At 35.5% G+C, this 22022-nt stretch overlaps 1 protein-coding gene across 7 annotated transcripts in view; it reads left to right on the top strand.

Annotated features, from left to right (window-relative positions):
* PAN3 (poly(A) specific ribonuclease subunit PAN3) overlaps nucleotides 1-22022 on the top strand; it is a 103259-nt gene that overhangs the window by 13266 nt on the left and 67971 nt on the right. For all 7 annotated transcript variants that reach the window (XR_011150464.1, XR_011150463.1, XM_069012751.1 and 4 more), the window contains exons 2-6: nucleotides 55-176; nucleotides 8965-9031; nucleotides 11056-11126; nucleotides 13170-13232; nucleotides 21404-21565. Coding sequence is in view for 5 of the 7 variants with exons in the window: in XM_069012751.1 (XP_068868852.1) it covers nucleotides 55-176; nucleotides 8965-9031; nucleotides 11056-11126; nucleotides 13170-13232; nucleotides 21404-21565 (485 nt within the window). In the remaining 2 variants the exon portion in view is untranslated. The remainder of the gene's footprint in view (nucleotides 1-54; nucleotides 177-8964; nucleotides 9032-11055; nucleotides 11127-13169; nucleotides 13233-21403; nucleotides 21566-22022) is intronic.

Below are 22022 nucleotides of genomic sequence, written 5' to 3'. Positions count from 1 at the left end.
CCATGGTAAAGGAAACTTTCTGAAGCATTTTTCTTTTTTTTCTTTTCCTTTTAGTTCCTGGAATGGATGGTGGTGGGTTAGCTGATGCTAGTCTGACGGACTCGTACTTTAGCACCAGCTTCATTGGCGTTAATGGATTTGGAAGTCCTGCTGAAACAAAGTATCCCATGATGCAGGTAATAGCAGTGATTTGTTTCATTAGTTCCGGCTGGTGTTACACCAAAAAGGGAAAACTGCTCAAGAGGCAGGACAAATGGAGCCTTCTGGAATGTGTCATCCTGTATGATCTCCAGAGTATATGCTCACTTTAATCTTACAAATGGAAATGAAACAATATCATTGCTTTAAAATAAATCTGTTTTTGTTAGCACTTACCTGAGCTTGTTGTGTTGAGCTTTGCTGCATACATTAACTCTGTGTTAGGTTTCTTTACTGAATGTGAATTTCTAGGTTTATTTTTAGGTGCATAGCTTTTGATAAATATATAAAAATCAAATTTTGAAACTTTTCAAATATCAAAATTTGCTGAAGCAAAATATGAACTGTCAAACCTGAAATTACCAGGCAAAAATTTCAGAATTTGTAAACTCAGACTCTGGTGGTAGTATGTTGAATTCATATTTAAATCTTCTGAAACATTTCCCTGTATTTATAGTGTTCTGTAGAGGTTGGCATAGGAACTCCTATGAAATGGAATTTATTGTGTAGGTAGTATTATGCAAAATTTGCAACAGATGTCTGTCGTATTTAAAACCTAAATGAGTATCTACTGAATTAACACATGAAGTACTATAATAACTCCCTCAAAGTGTTATGCATTTTAAAAGAAGCACAGTCTGTCCCTGAAAAGAAGATGGTCTGTCCTGTACTAAACAAAGCAGCTTCTGGTAAATGAGAGAGAGCACAAGTCAAACAATTCACACTGAGTCCTGACAACACCTCTCTTCTTTTATATCGAGGAAACTCTCCTTATGAGGTTACTTTGATCTCAATTGTGGCTGTATTATGGATTGAAAAATAACTCAGCAAAAGGTGGGAATTAATTAGGTGTGTTCCTTTTTTCTTTTCTTTTCTTTTGTTTGTTTTTTTTTTCTGCATGTTTTCAAGAAGGCTGGATTTTCTTATTCGACAGAATTGTAGAAGTATGGAAATGTTTTACTGACAGTTATGCATGATGTAAAAGGAAAAATTTTAACCTCTGATCCAAAAGTGTACTACTGAAGCTGGCAGTTACAAATTTTTGTATCACTGAGGTCCTATAACTTTAACACAAGGTCATTATGTTTTGTATCCTTAAATGGTATTCTAGAGAAACACTGGTGTCTTTCTAAACACCAATTTTTAATTATAACTGTTTCTTCTAGAAAGACAGACAATAAGGCATGCATCTAACATGAATGCTCATAGGATTCTTAAATACTTTACTAATGCCTGAGATTACAGTCAAGGCATTGTTGTTTCTTTTTGAGAAGAAATCAGTGTGCCTCTTGCCCATTGGAAGATAAGGAACATTACTTCTGAAGAAGGGTTTTATTCGTGTTGAGAATGTTCTAACAGGCATCAAACTACAGTTTGAAAAGCATTCCTATATTGATTTTTTTCCTTTGAATCCTCTATTTTTAGTTCTTGTTTGCATAGGTAAAGCTGGTAATGCTGTTTTGACTGTATGTCAGCTTCTAGCTTAAGTCTATACTGACAAGGTTTAGCCACTTGGAATGAGATTTTCTGTGTCATTCAACCCTTTGGAGAACAAGGCAAGGGAGAAATTTTAGTGGGTTTGACTTTAAATAATACTAGTTCTTTATGGTTTGGAACAGAGACTTTAAATCTGATAGATTGGTTATTGTGTCAAGGATATACCTCTTGCTTGCTTTCTCTGAAAATTTGTAGAGATTTTGTCACTCGATTAAACCTTTGCAGAACTGGTTTATATAAACCCACTGGAGACTTCCTAGATGTTAGATAATTTCCCAAGGATGTAATCTGCACTGACACGTTCCAGCTTGAGTATGTTTTTGCAGTTGCAACTCTGGCATAATCTAGGCCTTGCCTGAACTCTGAGAAGGAACGCTGATCAGGTTCATTTCCCTCTTTCCTTTTCTTCCACTTCAGACTGAAGCAGCATGGAAGTGGATCTATATTTAATGAAAGAGAGCTGTATCTGTGTTAATTGGAGCAGAGGGGTTGGTAAGGGAAAAGAGATTTATGCTGTAGGCTTAGAGAAGCTGAGCTGAAGATAAGTAGACAAGAAACCAGGAAAGATTGAGCAAAGGGACTGAAGCAGAGACCTTGGTGGGACACTCACAGAATGGGGACTGGAATGGTACAAATGCAGTACACAGAAACTGAAAACAAGTTTTCATACGGTAAAGGGGGGAACAAAGTAGGGTGGAGAGAACAAATCCATGTTCCTATATCTCTCCAGGTTCTTGAATCAACCTAAAGATACTAAAAATGCAGTGTTCTGCCATCATTGAAACATCAAATGTCTTCTGTAAAGTATCTCATTAACTCTCAGTTTTGCTTTTGCAGATGGAAATACTAGTTCCATCTGAGTTGCGTTGTCATCTCTGGTGAACCTGTGTAGTTCACAAGTAGATGCATCAGTGATGCAATATGAGGCAAGCTCTTCAGCTTGTTTTTTAAAGCTGGGAAATTGCAAATGCATGCAAATAAACACACTGATAGAAAAACACTAGTAAGATGCAGCAAGATGTTAGGAAATGGTAAGTTTAGGTTGCGAGTGCAGCCTTGAGGTTATATATAGAGTTGTATTTCTCATAATGTTGTGTAGTTTTTTTTCAGTGGGAAAACTATGAGTGGGACTTACTCAGAACACAAGATGTGTGGCACATCCATGTGTATTGAGCATCTGTTTGATATTCAATTAAATGCTCATCGTACGGTCCTGTGCTTTATTCCTGCATGCTGTTCGCATCCTTGCGAAGACTCTTAGTTGGCAGGGCACTTTTGGGTGCCGTTGCAATTATTCCATCAAACTTTGTGGAATGCTTTCCTTACGAAACAAGAAAGTAGTCTACATTTTATAGATGCATGGGATGGAAAAGGATGGCAATTAAACAAACAATGCCCCAACAGTGCTGGCAAACAAGAGACCTGAGTTTTTGATACTAATCTTTACAGTTGGAAGGTGAGGAATGGAATTAATAACCAGCAGTAAAATACTTGGTTCATGTTGCTTCACTGGCCTCACTCTAGCAAAGATAGTAACAAAGTCAGTCCCTTCTGGGTATTGCTCATTTCTATTACCATGAAAGTCTTTCTGCTGTCCTTGTTTAATTCACTAGATACCTCTCAATCATCAGGTATTCAATTGATGAGTTGTCGTGACTATTCCTATCTAATCTTCAGAATGTGTTTGTCATGTGCAGCACATAAAACAGAGGTTTGTTGAAAAGAGTGTGTGATTGTATATGTTGGGGTTATCATAATGCATATATAACAGAACCAAACTGCATCAAGCAAAGCTATATCCAAAGTTTGCAATTACCACATTTGTGTGCAGTGCCTGATCTCTAAGACTCAGTGTTAAGTAAGCAGCGAAAGGGAGGGAAGTGGATAATATCATGATGAATTGGGAGTGGATGTGCTGCTTTGACCATAAATAATGTAGATGAATAGTTGTCAACATTTCTGTAGAATGGCTATTTCTGACTTTCAGATTTTATTTATATATGTGGAAGAATATTTTATGAGATCTTAAACATATCCTTGGGCTTAGATTAGTGGTTAAGATGCAACTAATGGCAATACTCACTTTGCAGTGGGGAAAACAGAGTAAAAATACTCTGCACCGTTATGAGGCAGGATTTTTGAAGTGGCCATGGTTCTAATTCTTCCTTTTTCTTCCTTTCTGAAAGAGATCTCTTTGCCTCATCCTTCCACTCCTCCTACTTCAAAGGTCTTTGCTGTTAGCCAACCTTTCATTGGCCCCCATTGTCATCTTCTGTTGTTACTAACTTGGTTTCCTATTGATTAATAGTCTTCTGTCCTCATTGGTTTGTGTTTTTCCATAATAGTGTTTTGTTTCATGTGTCTCTTCTTCCTTGAATCTGCATATGCTTTCATATACTATATTACCAGTATTGTCTTCCATCTTATCAAAGCATTTTTTTTCTGTTTTCCCTTTCTCTAGGTAATACTAATGGACTGCAGAGCAGGCCTGCACAACACATGGCCCACAGGCTGCATGCTGTCCTCAAAGCTGTTCTTTTTCTTTTTGGCATAGCAGCAGCTGCCAAGAGACAGTCAGAGGTGTGGTTCAAAAAGCAGCTCACTGCTTTTGGCTTTCCCAGCAGTGAAGAGGCAGGAGCTGGCTGGCTGGGATGCCTGTAATGCTTGGCTGTTTGCTCACTTGCTCTGTGTGTGCCGCTTGGTTGGCTGGTGTCACTGTTCCTCTGGCATTAGTGCTGCCCTTTGACTGACTTGTGGCTTGACCAAAGATGCAGGTGGTGCGGAAAGAAGCTTTAATAATGTTGGCCTGTTAAAAGGGTATTATAGCAGGATGAGGCACAGAAGTATCTTGATGTTAAAAACTTTAAACGTTTTACTAGAATTGAGCAACTTGGTTGAAAGAGCATAAAACAGTAGAAAGTGCCTTCATCCATGTTGCTTCACAGAAATCTGGTTTTCTTTATTTTGATGGGATGAGATTTATGACTACATGGATTCCATCAGACTGCAGGTTACATAGCAAGGAAGAATCTAAAGTTCTCAGTAAATCACCCTAATCAAAATAATAAGGGGGTAACAGTCTTCAGCATTGGAATTGGCAAGGCCAAGCAATGGAGAAGATTTGGTTTTGCTTGCTTTCACCATGCAAATGTTGGTGTACTAAGCATTCTTGAATAGCCTGAGAAGTAGCAACCATGCTCACTTCAAAGCCTTGCAGCTGAATAAACATGAAGACCTTTGTTGCCATTGCTGCATCTGCCAACAGTCAAGTAATAAAACTCTCCTTATAGCACAGAAGCTTGTAAATGTCTTCAGTTTTTAACTGTTGAGAGCTGAGTGCTACTACAGATGTGCTATTTTAAATATAAAATTATGCAGTTGTTTTTATAATGCTTTCTGAGGAAATCCAGTTGCTTTAGTTTCAGCATTTGAGTGGATCGTGCTATAGGTGGTGCCACACATGTTAACTGTCAAGGACAGGTTTTGGGTTGTTTAAAAAGAAAAGCAAAAGATACCACCCTTTGTAGGTCACAGAATCTGACAACTAAACAATGTCACAGTCAAACAAATCAATCTTTTGCAGAATGACTTTTTGTGCTCCAATCAACATTATTCTAAAAATTGTAAAGAAATATTCTGAAATATAGTTCCAGTCAAACAGTAGTAAGGTGAAGAGACTAGATTATGACATACTGCAAAATACTTGAGATGGTATGCTTAGCACCATGGAATGGCCATGAGGAAAATCCTTACTTTCTCAGGGTTAGGACATGGAATATGGAGACAAAAAGAATAAATATCATCTCTTATGTATTTTGGAGATAAGATGTGGTAGAGAAAAAAGGAAAAACACTCACTTCAAGATAAGTCTTATAAGCTATGTAAAATTAGATGTAATTGTCTGCATCAAAGTTTTATTCATGTTTTATCTTGATGAGAATTTTGTAATATAGCCTTTAGTTGAGGGAGATGAAAATAAAGCAAACTTGCCTTAAGTGCAGCTGTAATTCTGGGGTTTGTTACTGAATATTGAAGGGTAGAGGCAAGGTGGTGTGTACCTTTAGAAGGTGGGAGTGTTTGTTGTAACACTTGACATGGATATACTGAAGAGAGCCCAATGAAGGGTCACAAAGATGATGCAGGTACTGGAGCATCCCTCCTGTGAAGAAAAGCTCAAACACACAACATTTTAATTCCTTTGAAGGGAGAGGGGCAGGATGTATGCCAGCCAGCCTAGTTGAATTTTGAGTAGTATTTAAAGAACCTCAGTAAATCATAGCAATAGGCTGGCAGAGAAGAGAAGTTTGTGGAACTGAGTGTGTCACTTGGTTATGACAAAATTGTCTTTCTACATTAGCTTCCATGTGATAAAAGCCCTGATGTACTAAAACAGTCTGAAACTCTCATATGTGTGTGCTTACCTTCCCTGTCAGGCTTAATATTAAATTTTCTTTCCCTGTGAATGGTTGCTTTTGCCTTTCTGGAGCTTTCATGCCTTAGGCTTGAGGTGCTTACAGTCTTCTTGAAATTCAGTTTGTATGAAAAATAGCTCAACATCATTAGAAGAGGTTGAGAAGTGTTATTTGAAATCAAAACTGCCTTCTGGAAAACACAAATGACAGACAGCACTTGTGTGTTCTTTTAATTTTTTTTTATTTCAAAATCTTTTTGGTAAAAATCAGATACAGGAGTAACCTTCATTAAGACTAAATGCATTTGGGTGTGGTAGAAATCTTAATATTAAAACAGTTTAAAAAGCCTTTACTGATTACATGCAGGTCTTCTATGAATAATGTTAAGGTAAGAAGCTTGTGCATATGTAATAAAAGTGAGCAAAACAAAAAATTCATTAATGTGGTAGAGGTTTCTAATTATTCAAGGTACAGATTACAAGCAGTTGTTAAGGTGAAAGCTGCCCAAGCTTTGGTTTTTCAGAATCCTGGTGTGTGTAAGATGCGTTTGCACCTTGAATGGGAACTTGTCATTTTAAAAGCACACTTGATGTTCACAGATTTGGGTTGCACTGTGCTTTCAGAATCCAGAACAAAGTGCTCTGTTGCGTTCTGCTGTGTGTGCACTGTGTGTTCTCCGTGATCATGTCAGCACTGGTTTTCATCGTCTCAGGTTCCTATTCACATTGAAAGTCTGTTGGTTGAATATTTAACTCCTTTACCTGAGGATAGAGAATATTGATGGAATAAAAGTACTTGGTTCCAACTTTAACCTGTGTGCTTAACCAGCTTTGATACCAACACAGCTCTCAATATCATATTTATTCCTGTTTCAACAGATTGTTACCTTTTGCATTAAAATTATTAATCTGGTATTACAAATAGACATTAATACTATTTTTATCTACACCTGGGCAAATTTTGTGCATATCTGAAAATTTGCCTGAGGAAATTTCTTCTTAAACCCCTTTGTTTTATGAAGATCAATGTGGATGTATCAAATGCCAAAAAAAAAATGCATAACAGGGATGCTTTTTAAATATTTGTGGAAAACTCTTCAACTTCTTTCCATTGCTTAGGAAGGGAATATGGCATATGATTACTTGAGCTACTATAATCCAGAAATTATTTTGATGGGGTTTTTTTTCTTATTTTGATGATTTTGAGCAGTAGGATGAGCTTCCTTAAATTTGGGCAAAGATTGTCAATTTAGTGTGGGTGTCTCAAAGTGGTACCTTGTTTTGTAAAAATAAGTCAGCTTTGTTTCACTAGATGCATGCCTTTTGTGTATAGAATTAAGTATTTATCACTTAAGCAGTTAGTGATATTTATATTGTGTCAGTTCAGTATATTTAGGAGCACGAGACAGGTGACATCAAAATAAGGGAAAGAGCATGTAGCAGACAGCTTGCTTGAAGTCTTGAAAAAGCTGAAGGTGTACATGCTATTTACATGTGTAAGCATTCCACATACTTTACACTGTCTAATCTTTTAGATACAAGTTTAAAAGCTGCAGCTTCTGTTGAAGTTCGTGGTGCTCTGAAAACTGCAAGTATTGGGAGATTTGAATTGCAGTAGATTTACAGTTCTACGAAATTGGATCGTGCTCCAGCTACTATTGGTTGTCCTCTGTTCTTACCAAATTATTCCAGAATACTGATCTTTGTGGTTAACAATTAGATGAAATGGCATTGAAACATAACATAGTAAGCTTCCTGCCCTTTGCCACCAACATTGAGACTAGCTATGGAAAAAAATAACCATAAAGAGCAAATCCAGTGACCAGTTTTGAGTCATTCTGTGTCTAGACTACTAAATGAAACATGCCTGGAAACTTTCCTTGCTGCTTAGGGCCAGCTGGCACAAAACGGCCTGTTTGTGCTGGTGTGTGCTCACCCACTGAAGCAGAGTCTGCATGCAAACTGTCTATTTCAAGGGTTCTCAAACCTTTTCACTGCTGAATAGTGCTTGGAAATTGGCTGGGAGACTCCAGGTTGATGTGTGCCAAAAGCATGCCAGGGAGTATTTTAACAAATTAGTGGTTGTCTCTCAGTGATGAAGAACGCTTCCTGACCTTGCCTTCCTTTTCTTCTTACACTGTTTCTTCCTGTTGGGAGGCTGGTGAAATAAAATAATAAGCAGGAGTAAAAAGAGACACTTTAAAACTTCTCTATCAAAGAAGCAGTAGCTCTTAGAGCAGCAGTGCTTCACTTTACTCCAGTTTGTTGCTAGCTGATATCTCTAGAGGAATGTAGAAAAAGCAAGGAGAGCCTAGCAGGAATGTTAAAAGGGTTTCGGATGTCCTGCTGACTTGGAAGAATTGGATGTTTTGCTGAAAGGTCTCAAAAGATTCTTTTGTTTTTAAAAAGAATCTATCAAATACTTCATTTAAGTATTTTTCATTGGAGAAGTTTCATGTTGTGATGATAGTTTATTAAAGGGAGGAGTTGTTTCAGGAGTGCAGTGTGAAAGACTGTTTTAAGGAGATAAGTAATTGGGTTATCTAATGTTTTCACAGCATGCAGGAAGAGAACCATAGGTTTGGTAGACACTTCTCATTTAGAAGAAATTAATGAAGATAGTGTTTAATTTTAATATACAGTAATTTTTGGTTTGCATTTCTGTTGTGCAAAATGCTTTATTTTACTAAACATTTTTGTTTATTATAAGTCTGTTTGCTCAGCGTATTTACTAAATGGGGAATGAGCACAAGTTTCATAGTCTGTCCTTAAAACTTTTTAAAGGTTGTCCCCAATGCCCTCACTTAATCTGTTACAGCTTTATTTTACATGTACACTTTCATCTTGTATTTTTGCAGAGGATGACAAATAGCAGCAGCTCCCCTAGCCTTCTCAATGACAGTGCCAAGCAGTATGCAGGCCATGGTAAGTATGTTTAAAGTAATACATATAAAAGTATGTTTGAAAATTTGAGATTCACTTTCACAAAACTGAGGCTTAAGGAAGTGTTACTTGTTCTCTGATTTTATTTGAGATACAGCAGAACTTTATTTTTTAACAGTGTATAATGGAAAGCTTAAGTGTTACTGAACTCATAAATTTTTAAGCTTCTCTTTGCTGTGGGGGAAAAAACTAAAGAAAGTCATTAGCAGTCTTGTCACTTCAAGTGAAATGTTAGTTTGGATATCCACTGTAAAGCACTGATAGCTTAAGCATTTATGTTGCTTCACCATAGTATCCCTTTTTATTATGCTTCTTGGAGAAGTTATTGTGTGAGATTAGTGTACAGGTGTTTTCCCTTAGAGTGTGTGGATTTTGTGAAATGTTACATAACTGATGATTTTTATTACCTATAAATGTCACATAACTGATGATTTTTAATAGCTATTTTGTCTTGCAAGCAGTACTTTGCCTCTTATTTTTGCCTTGCTTTAGGAACGTGTTTTATATACATGGTTTTCAGCTGAAGAAAATGTCATGATAGTGGAGGCCTACATACTTGCTAAATTATTGTGGAGGGTGTATTGAGCTTTGTAATGGGCTCTTCAGAATCACTGCAGATTATTTCAGCTGTAGCTGTTAAATTAAGTTCTTTTAAGAAGAGGGTATTGCTTCCTTATGGCAAGGATATACATTTAAAGTAAATTTCTGCTTTGAAAATTGCTGTGTAAATTATGCTCTAGAACTGTATTTGCATGTCTGACCCTGCAGCTAGTCTACTTACTAGGATTATAATTTTTTAAGCATGGTAGTAACTACTGTAAAATGAACTTGCTTGAAAGTCGAAATTTGTGGGTGTTTCTTTGTTTTTTCTTCCTAGTTTATTTCCAGTAGGCTTTGAGTCTGCTACTTTTGTCCCACTGAACAATTAGCTATTCAAGGCAATGGAGGTCTCCAGTTTTAAATGCAGTCAGAGTTTGACTATGACAGGCCAAATAGTAATGGTGATGCATGTCAAGGAGAGAAACCAGACCAACTTTTGGAAACCACTTTAAATATTGTTGTGTCTCAGATCCTTCCCCCTCTCTCTCCCCCTTGCTCTGCCAAGCCATGCTTCTCTTGTAGAATTGCCCTTTTAGGGATTATTTATTGTTGAACAAATTTAAGATAAATAGCCTGTTAAGAATTTAATGTTCAAGAAAGTGTTTCATCAAAACACCAATGTTTACAGCTGGCAGTCATTGCTAATTTGACAGTTTTAGCCATGCAATTTTCAGTTGCATCTGTGAATGTTACACAGTTTTTGAAACTTCAACTCTGGAAAGGATGAATAGGAACAAAGAAAAGCAATAAAAAGTTATTAACTAAATGTGGACTTTTGCTTGGTTCTGATTTAAATTGGATGTGCAAAACAGTGACAAGACAAGCAAAATCCACATCATTGTTTCTAAAACCTGTTACACAGAAGATTGCTAATTCCAGGTAACTGGAGATCACATAGGATCCTTTATGCTGGAAAAGGCTTTTTAAGATCAAGTCCAACTGTCACCCCAGCACTGCTGAGTGCACTACTAAAGCTTGTCCCTCAGTACTACATTTACATGATACTCCTAGGGATGGTAACTCATGCACTTGCCAATGCTTGTCAGCCCTTTCAGAGGATCTTCTGGTGAATTAGAAACATTCTAATATATCATCTACAGGATTAAAAATAACATGCAAATGTAAGAAGCACTTAAAACAGGTTTTCTGATCAGATGAAGGCTGTGAAATGTTAGGTGGACTTTAAATAGTGTCAACAGCAATTAAACTTACTGAATTCTGTTAATGAGCACCATTTCAATTAAGCAGTTGCACAGAATCTAATAAATGCTGTGGGTTTTGGCAGTGTGATTGCTAAACTTAAGTGTCAAAAGGATTTTTTCCATACAGAACTAAGTTAAAAAGTATAGAGTTTCTTCTAGTAGTGTGTATATATATAACATATTGATTTTACATTGATTTTATAGATCCACTAGCTTCACCAAATTCATCCTTGTTTAATGACTTTGCTGCCCTCAGCGTGTCGCAAAGGAGGAAGGTAGGCAACAACTAAATCTTAAGTAGCACAATTATATATGAGTTGACAGGGAAGAAGATATGGAATAACTTGAAATGCTACATGAAATAAGCATTTCTTCTGATGTTACTAGATTTATTTCAATATGTTGCTGCTGATATAAATAAGATCTTACTGCTTCATTTTTGCTACATCAGATCAGACTGCTGCTGCTATTAAGAAATACTCCAGGCACTTGTAAACTGAAATTTATAGAATATGAAACTTAGTATGCAGTCCATTGAATTTGAAAACAAATTATTCTACTAAGGGACATGTGACCTGCAAGCCTTTATGGCAGCAAGTTCAGAATACATTAAGAATCATTCTCCCATTTATTTGTACATTATGTGATAATAATTAAAACAGTTTGAAATGCATTTAGTTTAAAAGACACTATTATCTTTGGGAAGTGAGGGTTTGGGGGTTTTTTCCATCCCTCTAATTTGTATTGAGAAATCTTTCTTTTGCTGAGGGCTAGCCAGCATCTTTAAATACCTTTGACCTGCCGCTGAGCAGGTTGTGGTATTTTCTGGTTACATGCTCAGTGGCTGGAATAGGAGACAAAAGTTTGATTGCACAAGAGTTCCTTCTCATTTTTGTGATCTGTCACTTACCAAACACAGACATTATCTTGTCCCAACAAGTTATTAAGTTTTACTTTCACTGATATTAGCCACATTATCCTGAGCTTTCTTGTAGTAAATAATGAAAGCAGGCTACATCAGCATGTTCTGTATTATTCCTGCAGGTGAAGATTGAGCTTAAAGATAATTGCTAGAGTTGGTCCATCACACTGTTTTTTAAATATAAGTGCTGTTACAGAACATTAATTTTCTAGTATTATGATGTATCCAAAGTACATGGAATATCTGCATTGCTCTTTTCCTTAATGCCAGTACAGTGCACTGAAAGTTGGATGTAAAGAACTATAAATGTGTTGCTTATCCATTTACAAAGGCTGGTAAAAATGAAAAATAATTGTACTCCTCCTTAACACAGGCTTTGAGAGCCAATGTATACACGTATGTATGTATGTGTGTGTAAACTTGTGCTTATGTGTATGAACCACATGCACCAAAGAAAATAAGCTATGAAACAGAAGTATTGCAGGAATGACCACTGTCTCTAAAAATTACTTCAGAGTTAAGCAGTACAACGTTTAATTATTGAAAGCACAAATATCTCAAAGCTCAAATACTAATTCAGAGTGCTTTCTGACTTGGTCCATTTTTTCCTCAAGAAAAAGAAGCAAATTAAGGCACTGGCTGCTAAAATAGTATTAAGAGTAAGTTTTATCTGTGAAATTGATTAACTTGGATTTTTTTTCTAGTTAGCACTTTTGCTATAACTGGCATTAATTGAAAGAAGTTTGTATTTTTCTTTGCATATTAATAATTTTTTATTATGATTGCTATTTGGTAATGTATGCTTTTATTAAAGGTTGTTAAATACTAGTAATGGGGGAGTTTTTACAAAATGTTGCTTGAGCTGTGTAAATCTAGGCATCCAGGCTCCCTCTATAGTCAGCAGAGAGAGATGAGTAGCTTAAAGAAACATTTAGCTCACACCGAGAAAAATACTTAGGCAATGACCACATATTGGTGATTGCTTCAAGTGAACAAAAATTGATGGCTAACGTTATGAGAAATTAATTACTGTTTTGTGACTGACTGACTTTTGCTGCCAGTCAATACACTGCAAATAGTCATGGATGTAGTTTTAAAATATTTTTAGTATTTTTATTACAATATCCAAATTGTAGTAAGTGATTTCCTTAAAAGCACTAAATGCTTGAGAGTCAGATGTTTAAAAACCTGCGTGATTCCCCTCTGTGCCATTAACTGGGGTTTGTTTAGAGCTTGAACAATGGGATTTATCAAGCCAGTGCTCAGTGCTTGCTGTATGAAGGGAGCCTTGGTGACTAGTTCAAATGCAGGTGTTTACAACATCTACTGTTTGGAAAAAAATTCTCCATTATCTTACTAAGAGCCCAACTCTAAGGTTTTGTTTGTTCTGAACTAGCTGGCAAAACCAGCATTTCCTTCGTTTATCACTGACTTGGAGGACAGATATAATACAGTCTTGGTAAGTGAATAAAGAACAATTGCTTTCCTTTAAAAATATCACAATTCTAATTTGTAGTATTTTGACATATTAAGTTATTTGGAACTTTATAAAAATAGCATGATTGTGTCATGTAAAACTGAATAGTTTCTGTAAAAGCATGTTCTATGTAGTTGTGTTTAGCAAGTTCATTGATTGTCTCTTGATATTGCTGATCATTTTATGCTGGCAGCCCTTTAACAATGGGCAAGTCATATGGAGAATATTTGATATCAATAAAATACTAAGGATAAGTTGATGACTGTAATTCTGAATATCCTTGCTTTTTAATTAGACAGCATTTTTGAAACTAGTTAGTATGACTGAGCTATTTATTTTGCTTTTGATTATTTGATGTTTAGAGATATTCTGCTTTCTGTTTAAAAAGTAAACATAGTCCTTGAATTTTTATGAACATTCTTGAGGTAATTATCTCTGTTTAGAAATTATTAAACTGCATTTCAATTTTAGATTTCAGGAAAGCTAAGATTACTATTTAAAGACATTTTTATAGGATACTTAAAATGAAATCAAAGGAGCTAAGTATTTCTGTAGATGGAGCCTTGGTGGAGGTTCTGTCAACTGTAAAACCTTCTGGATTTACTTTCCGGTTGTTGTAACTCCACATGCAATAAGACAAGCAACCTTAAAGTGAATTTCCTATAAGAGATTTTTAGGTAAGTATTAATCTACAATGCACAAATAGGATTTGTGAAGCATGGAACAGAAGCTAGAGTTAGTAATAGACTAACACACTTTCCCAAGAATAATGTCATGCTTATTTAATTTTTTCTTCAAGTACATGTTATGCTTGTTAAAAATAGGATGGCATTCTGAACTTGAACTTCTTGGGTGTTTTTCCTAAATTGACTTTAGCCATTATCTAGAAAAGTGCTCCTCTCTAAACCTGAAATGATCTGTCTGGAAAAATTCTTGCTTTCCTTTTGGTGGTTCTGGTAAACAGTTCATAAAAGCTTGTGTGACATAACTGATCAGAATCTGCTGGCAGGGACATGACAACTTAATGCACCAAGAAGAAAATATATTATGAAACTTTTGTTTAAATTTGTTCTGAGACTGTTGCCACCAATCCAGGCTAAAAGGTTCCTGTACTTGTCACTGGTCAGCCTTACAAGGTAGTGAAAAGCATTTATTTTTACATTTTACTTTGTTTTTTCATACCTTCAATCCTCATGAAAACTGAACTCTTACAAAAAGTTTCTAACACTGACTTATTTCCATTTCATTTTTTTAATTGTTCAGTCACACCTAGAGGAGGTCCATTAAGGTGAGAGTAACTTCAGTTCCCAAGCTGCAAGGGGTGAACTAATTGCTGTACTGAACAACTTCAAATACAATTTTAATGCTGCTGTTTATGTATTTTGAAGAATTTTTTTTCTAGAATGCCTTCCATTATTTTAGGTGAGTAAAGGCAAGGTCAGAAACTCTAGATTAGAAAGGGAAGTATAGGAGAGATTATCTGAACTTGAAGTTCACCCCAAACAGGGTGCAGCTGTTCAGTGCCTACTGCGGAGACTTACAGCAAGTGAGACTGGACAGCAGACTTAATTAATTTACTTTGATCAGCAGTAATAAATGTGCATAGAAAACTATTTGAAACAAAAGATTACCTGTAAGCCTAGTCTGCATAAATGCAAGCTTTTTAATGAGGATGAGAAAAGTTTGACCTCTCAAGTTAAAAGAAACCAATAACTTCAAGTCCTGTGGATATTAAATTCTTAAGACTTAAATGGTTACTATTTTGTTTTTGAGTGTCTTGCCTTTCATCTAGTTTTGTTACCTCTTGGGAAGCTGTATATCTCTCCAGCTTCCTGTTTCCAGCTCTATCTTGACGCCTCTGATACCTGATCGTTATCTAGTTCAGTGGTGTTCATTAAAAAGCCCTATGTGCCATATTTGGTCTTGCTGAATGTACTTTTAATGAAAATGTGTCGAGACAGTTTTCACCTTTCAGAGCCTCCTGCGTACAATCTGAGAAGCACAAATCATGTTCTGATAAGTTGAGGGGTAGTGATCCAGCATCATGTCACTGTGCTGTGAGAGACAGAATTATGGCTGCACAAACTGTATAATGTACCCGGGCTAAATTTATATTTCAAACCTGAATTTTTCCTTCTGGGATTTATGCACCCATACTGCAATAATAAAACATTAGTTGATAAGTCATGCTAAAAAAAGTTGTTGCAGCAGTGCAGAAAGACTGCTTTTTGAGAAAACTACTGTTTGTAGGTAGTACTGTGGTCTAAAATGTGTTACAAGGATATAATATAATCTAATTTACTTTACATTTTTCCATGGAATAGATAGTTATTGGAATTGTTCCTTGGTTGTCTGCTCTTGCTATTTTAGTTATTACTAGATAAATGTATTTTTCACTTCAAAATGTGACATGAGAGAATGTATTATTCGCTTTTATTTCTGTGTGTGCATTAGTGATCATTGTGATACATAAATCAAATTATAAAAGCATTTCCCTTTAGAAATATGTAACACTTTTACATTTTGTTGCCTCATCCTTTTCTGTATTTGAAGTCGAATAACTTCAAATGCAACTGATATGTGAGATGCTTTCGCTTATGTTTACAAGCTTTGTTTGATTCTTTCTGTGCCAAGGCATATGTAGTCTTCAAGAATGATCTGTAGTAAAATAATTAAAATTTTTTTTAAACTTGTGCACACATTAGTTGAAGACACTATACAAATATTTAAAGCACCTAGAAAATATACCACTTGAGAAATCATCTGCTTATTAAAGACCAGAGTAAAAACTGCATCAGTTTTTAACCCTCTTACCTATATATTTGGTAATTGTGCATTGTTTTCCCACTTTTTTGGTAAGTAATACAAAAATTTGTCCTATTAAAAGAAACCTTTAAACATGACAAAAACCTGTTTTTTGCTCATAGTGTTCATTTAGCAATGGCATTTTTGAAAGTAAAATAGTTAGAACTATCTGCTTTAATGGTAGTAGAAAAAAATTTGGTTTTCTACCAGTTTACATCAATTCAACAGGTGATACAAATTTCTTAGTAAAGAACTTTGTTGGTATAACTACATCCATACCAGGATTTAAAGTTGTGGTGGTAGTTCATATCTCATCCCAATCTAGTTAGGCTGCAGAATTTATGAGAAAAGATTTGATATGCCAGTTTTCCTGCTTCTGAACTCTTCAAGATTTTCATGTCTTCAGCATATATACTCACAAAATAAACCTTTCTAGTACGTTCACTTGAAAAGTTTCCCTTAGCTATGGTTTAAAATGCATGATAGAGTGCCTGATCTATTGCGTGTCTTACTCTAAAATTTGTTCAAACCAAGAATTTTTTTTTTTTTTGCAATGGTTGGATGTGTTGCTCTGGAATAAGACATATTTCAATGCCAAATGGCACACTTAAGTTTTCTTTGGGTAGAAGAATCCTTCTTGTTTCTCTTTGTATGATACTTTAGAGCTAGTGGAATTCTGTCCTCAGCCAAGCCCAAGTTTTCATGAGCAATCTGGGTGGAAGGGTGGCTAGTCTGTTAAATGCATCTAATCTCCATATATAGTATTGGAAACGTCAAAATTATAAACATATAAGCATTATAAATGTTAGCATAGTCTTCTTTCTTTCATAAGGGAAAAAACCCTCCACCCAGCAACAAATACCTGCCAACCACACAATTATTTTTAAGCTGTTGACCAAGCTCCTATTCAATTTTTTTGTGGATATCAAAAATTTAAAAATTGGTTCCAACCTTCAGAAGCTGAAATACAAAAAACGTGGTCTGCATGTCTACCCATGGGAGGTTGTAATAAAAAAGGAAAAGTAGTAGTAAGTACCAAGGTAGTTTGGTTCATGATTAACCCAATCCATGTGAAGGGGTTTTGCAGCTTTATTGACTACAAAACTTAACTCTAAGTTAAACTTAAAAGACAGCTTTTCTTTTTCATATTTCCATCTTACAAATCTGTTAGGATATTCCTGTTGACTATCTCCGTGGCTGGGTGTTTCAAGTACTGTCTTACTCCAGCTAATCAGCTATGGTTGTTGGGTGAAAATAGCAATAATGGCACCAAGAACTTTTATTTTGGTTTTAGTTTTAAAGGCATAATAAAACAGAAATTGGTTCTTTTTCAGTAAACTGAGTGTTTAACCTCTTTTTCCAATGGTCTCTCTGCCATTAATTTAAAAAAAAAATGAAGTCTTCCAAAAGTCAGCCTTGAAATTTAAAATTGTGTATCTCACTTTAATTTTGGTTTCAGTAGTACAAGGAAAGTGTGAGTTTGTATTGCTGATCTTTTCTGTCTGATGATGTAATATTTTTTTGTTGTTTGTATGTGCAGATACAGTCAACTCACTGTGCAACAGTTGAGCCCTAGCTAATGCTACTGTGGTACCTTTTAGCTATAGTAATTTAAGGTAATGCTGCTTCATTTAGCCTGCGATGGAGAAGGCTTAAGATCACTTCTGTTTGGTTTGGTAGTAGAAGCATATAGACAGCATTACCATAGCTCAGACTCTCCACAGACTTTGAAAGACTATAGCCTGCTCATGTTTTTGTATGCCAGATTTCATTGGGTATGTTTTGGTACTAACAAGGGCTTGTAAATCTGAAATTCAAAACCTGCTAGAGCTAAATGAATTTTAAGGAACAGAAATGTAATTTGGGACCTTAATGATCCCGAAAAAAATTGAGTTGCAGATCTTCAGTAGAAGAAAACTTTTCAATTGTATAGTTTGTCAGCTTATCTAGACTTAAATTCTACATGGAAGTTATTAGATGGGGAAGTCTTTACAGTTTGAATGTTTGTAAATATTTTCTTGTTTCAATGTATTCCTCTAGGATAGCCATGGAACATCTTACACTAGAGGTCAGTTTAATCCTGAATTTAAAAAAGGAAGTGTGATATTGCCTGCTGTTCTTGAAACAGGAGGAACTAGGGGAAAAGACACTGTTACAGCAAATAGTAGGAAGAAAATAGACTTGCTGAACACTCTCCCAAAGTTCTTGTTGGATGAATGAGAACCAAGTAATTAAGCTGACTTGAGGAATACATTCTAGCATGGGCTAGTGAAGTTAATAATCATTAATAGTGTTCTCCTTGTTTTTGGAATGGGTTTCTTTTGTTTCAAGTGTAGTGTTTTTCAGACTTTAGGGGTTTATCTTTCCTAATAATTGTGCCAACCAGTAGGTCCCTATCATTTATTGCTGGCAGCAGCTTGGTTCTGCAGGGCAAGGGTTATAATTACTAGCTATGGTTGAAAATGCTTACCCTTCTCACCCTGGGGGAAGCTAAGCTGTTGCTAGCAATTAAAGGTGGTTAGCTGTTCCCCGCCTCATGTAAACATTTGCAGCCAGTAATTACTATATCTGAACAGTTTTTTTACCTCATGGAAGGACTGTAGGGATGGCAAAAAAGCAATTGTTTTTGTAAGCATCTAAGAGAAATTGTCCCCAAGCATAAAAGTTTGGTTTATTAGTCCAGATCATCATGCCCTCTGTGTTTTACGTAGATGTATTTACATGTTCATATATATAGATATATATGTATATATAAGTTCAGAAATAATCAGTGATTGATGAGTTCTTGCTCATTTTAAGGTGAACTGTTTTGTGTTGCTTTATTTCCTACTTTGTGTAGAGGTCAAGGATGTAGCAAAGTTGATACACTTAAACTTCTCAAACTTCTCTATTTGCTTTCCCTTCTGTTGCATCTTTCCTCTTGGCAGATACTGTTTTCTGATATGCGTTAAATTCAGTTTCCATTTTGCTCATTGAGAACAAGTGTTATTTAGAATGACTTTGGTGCAAATAGACTAAAATTTATTTCCAAATGTTAATATTGTATATTCCATCTTCTAATGTTTGTCTAAATAATGAAATCTTGTCCTAGTAATCCCCTAATGTTTTATGATGGGTAATGAAAGTAAAAATTTTATTTTGGTCTCATCCAGTTTTTAATTTCATTTTTTAATACAAGTAGGCCAAAAACTACTGGAACATGAACTCATATTGTCTCTGTGTTGCTATAGGGTTTAGAATTGACTATTTTTTGCCTCCCAGCCCTCAGTATGGTCCTTCATAAGGCCTAAAATACAGTTTCATCCTGTTTTCTGGAATCTGAACCCTGTTGTGACCAAAATAGCCTTCTTCCAGATTGGCTCATTTCCTCCTTCATTTTGGTTCTCCTTTTTTAAATATTTGTAGACAAAAGCAAAACCAGTTATTATGGAAGATTAGAGGAACCCTTTATGAATGGAAGTATGTTTGGGCACTGGGTTATAGTCCAGTAGTCTGAGGCAGACTGTGCCCCTGCACTTGGTAGAGCAGGCAGAGATGGAAAGCTTCCATGGAAACTGTTACTCTTCATTGTGCTATTTCCAATAGTTGGCCTAAGAGAAATACATACTGTATTCAAACCTGCCCTGAAGTCAAATGTTGCTTGAATGTCTAGCTTCTCAGACCTTACAGCTCTGCAGGTTAGGATTTTAGTAGTCTTTCTGATTTACTGAAATAAGTTGCCCAATAGTTGGGTGTTTCTCCAAATAAAGAACCGATACTTAGATTTACCATGATCAGGTGTGTATTTGAACTGCAGGAGGACTTTGTGCTACCCATCACAGATTTCTAATTGGTATGGTAAAATTCAGTCCTGTTGATTGTTACTAAGGTTGGTTAACTCCTCCATGAAGTTTATTGCCTTTGGTAGTTCATAGTCCATGTTGGTATCCTTGGGGTTTTTTTGTTGTTTTGTTTGTGGGTTTTGCGGTTTTTTTTTGGAGGAGTTGGTTTGTTTGGGTTTTTTAGGCAAATGAGGTACTGTTGACTCTACTGAGTTTTAATTCTTTCCAAAGCTTTCAGCCTAAAAGGTTTCCGGGAAGTAGAGGAGAGAATCTGTTTAGGTTTTGTTTTTGCAGCCATTTTATGGTAGTTATGTCCTGTGTTTTACAAACTGTTTCTGTGTGAGTGGGAAATCTTCTCCAGTTAGATTCTTGCCTTGTTTCCTGAGGAATAATTCCTAAAATGTGTGTGAAGGTACATGTTGCTAAGATTTCTAAGGTGCTAGGTGAAGTAGGTATCTGAATAAAGGTAAGTTAAGCTTTGATTACATAGAGTGATCTTTATCCAGATGATAGTTGCACTGTCACATAAAAATGCCCGCACAAAACCCCACAGCAAAAGAAAACCAGCCAACCCCTGCAGTTTGATCCAGTCATTGATATAATTGGTATAAAAGGGCCTGGTCTAAATATGCATAGATGCTAAAATATTTCTTTTGATGATATTTACTATTTAGGTAGATACACATAGGTTTGAAAGCACAGAGAAATCTAGAAAACTTCTGTACTTTACCTGTTTGAAAGTATTTAACAGACTTTCTTTTTTACAGTGTGCCTTTTGAATTTAATGTTCATATCATTCTCTATAAATAGTTCCATTTGTAGACATCACTGCCAATGTAATAGAAATGTCACTGTTAATGAAGTGCAAGTAATTCCTGCATGTTAACTTCCTTAAATGTGTATTATTTTCTCAATTTTATGACAGTTCCCAATGCATTTGTCATATTAATTCTTGTCTGTTTTCACTTAAGACAGTAGCTGAAGTTATTTTTTTAAAACATTAACCTGAGAGAAATATTTTCCCCTGAGTTCTGCTGCAATTGGCTACTCAGTTCCACCTGATTTTTAAAAGCAAATTTTCAGGAGATAAGTCATGGAAAATTTGAATTTAAAATTTGTTTGGTAGAAATTTCAAGGGAGGTGTTCATTACTATGATGTGATTGAAGGTATCTATTTTGAAAATATGGAATTTTTTTTTTAAACAATTCCTTATTTGTACAGAATTCCCAAATTTATGTCCATTTTTCAGTGGCTGACTCATGATGGATGGTTTTGCTTACAAATAATTAGTAGTCTCTGAAGCTTTATTTTCTTTTTTGGTTGTTTTGTTTTTTTATTTTTTTTAAGCATTGTTTATTATAACCAAATAGTCAGGATTGAAAGGAAACAGTCTCAGTTAAATTTTACTTGCAAATTGTTTCCTATTCCACCAATCCAGAATCATATCACAGTGTAATACCTATTTTAGTGTAGCTTTAGATGAGGGTTGTTAGGAGTGGCCTGGTTTCTCTCCTTCTTTTTCATAGCCCAGGAAGTATCGACTGGGGATGCTGGATGAGAGGATAGTTCCGGTGGGATCAAAAGCAAGAAAATCAAAGAACCCTATTGGCTGTCTGGCTGACAGGTGTAAAACAGGAGTACCCATCAATATGGTTTGGTGGAACAGAGTCACAGAAAACAATTTACAGGTAAAATTATTTTTTACTAGTCACTTTTTCAGTATTTTGGATGTTTTATTTTAAATTTTGGGAAATGTTAGAAACAGTTACTCCGAGTATGAGTTAAGATCAAATCAAATATTTATTTCACAAAATAGGTGTAGTGGCCATTTAAGAGTGTGATTTGGAGATGCTATCTTCACCCATTGCTGAGCTATGTACTTTACTTGATTTTCGTATAATCTGAGGAAAAGGAGCAAAAGTAATCATTTAATGTATTCTAAAAGCAAACAATTACAACCTTTAATTCTCATCCTAGGAAGTTTTCTACTGGTAAAATTAGTGATTGTTGTTAAAATGAGTGACACAATGCAAATAGATGACCTCAGTATGGAATTTGAAGACATTACTGCCATGATCAGGAAGTGTAAATTCTTAATTTTTATGTTGGGATGGTTTATATTTCTCAACTTGTTTGAGAAATATA

Source organism: Aphelocoma coerulescens, chromosome 1 (genome assembly GCF_041296385.1).
Source record: "Aphelocoma coerulescens isolate FSJ_1873_10779 chromosome 1, UR_Acoe_1.0, whole genome shotgun sequence".
In the NCBI taxonomy this organism is placed as follows: domain Eukaryota; kingdom Metazoa; phylum Chordata; class Aves; order Passeriformes; family Corvidae; genus Aphelocoma; species Aphelocoma coerulescens.
Note: the sequence above shows the minus strand (reverse complement) of the source record. Positions and strands in the feature narration are given on the sequence as shown.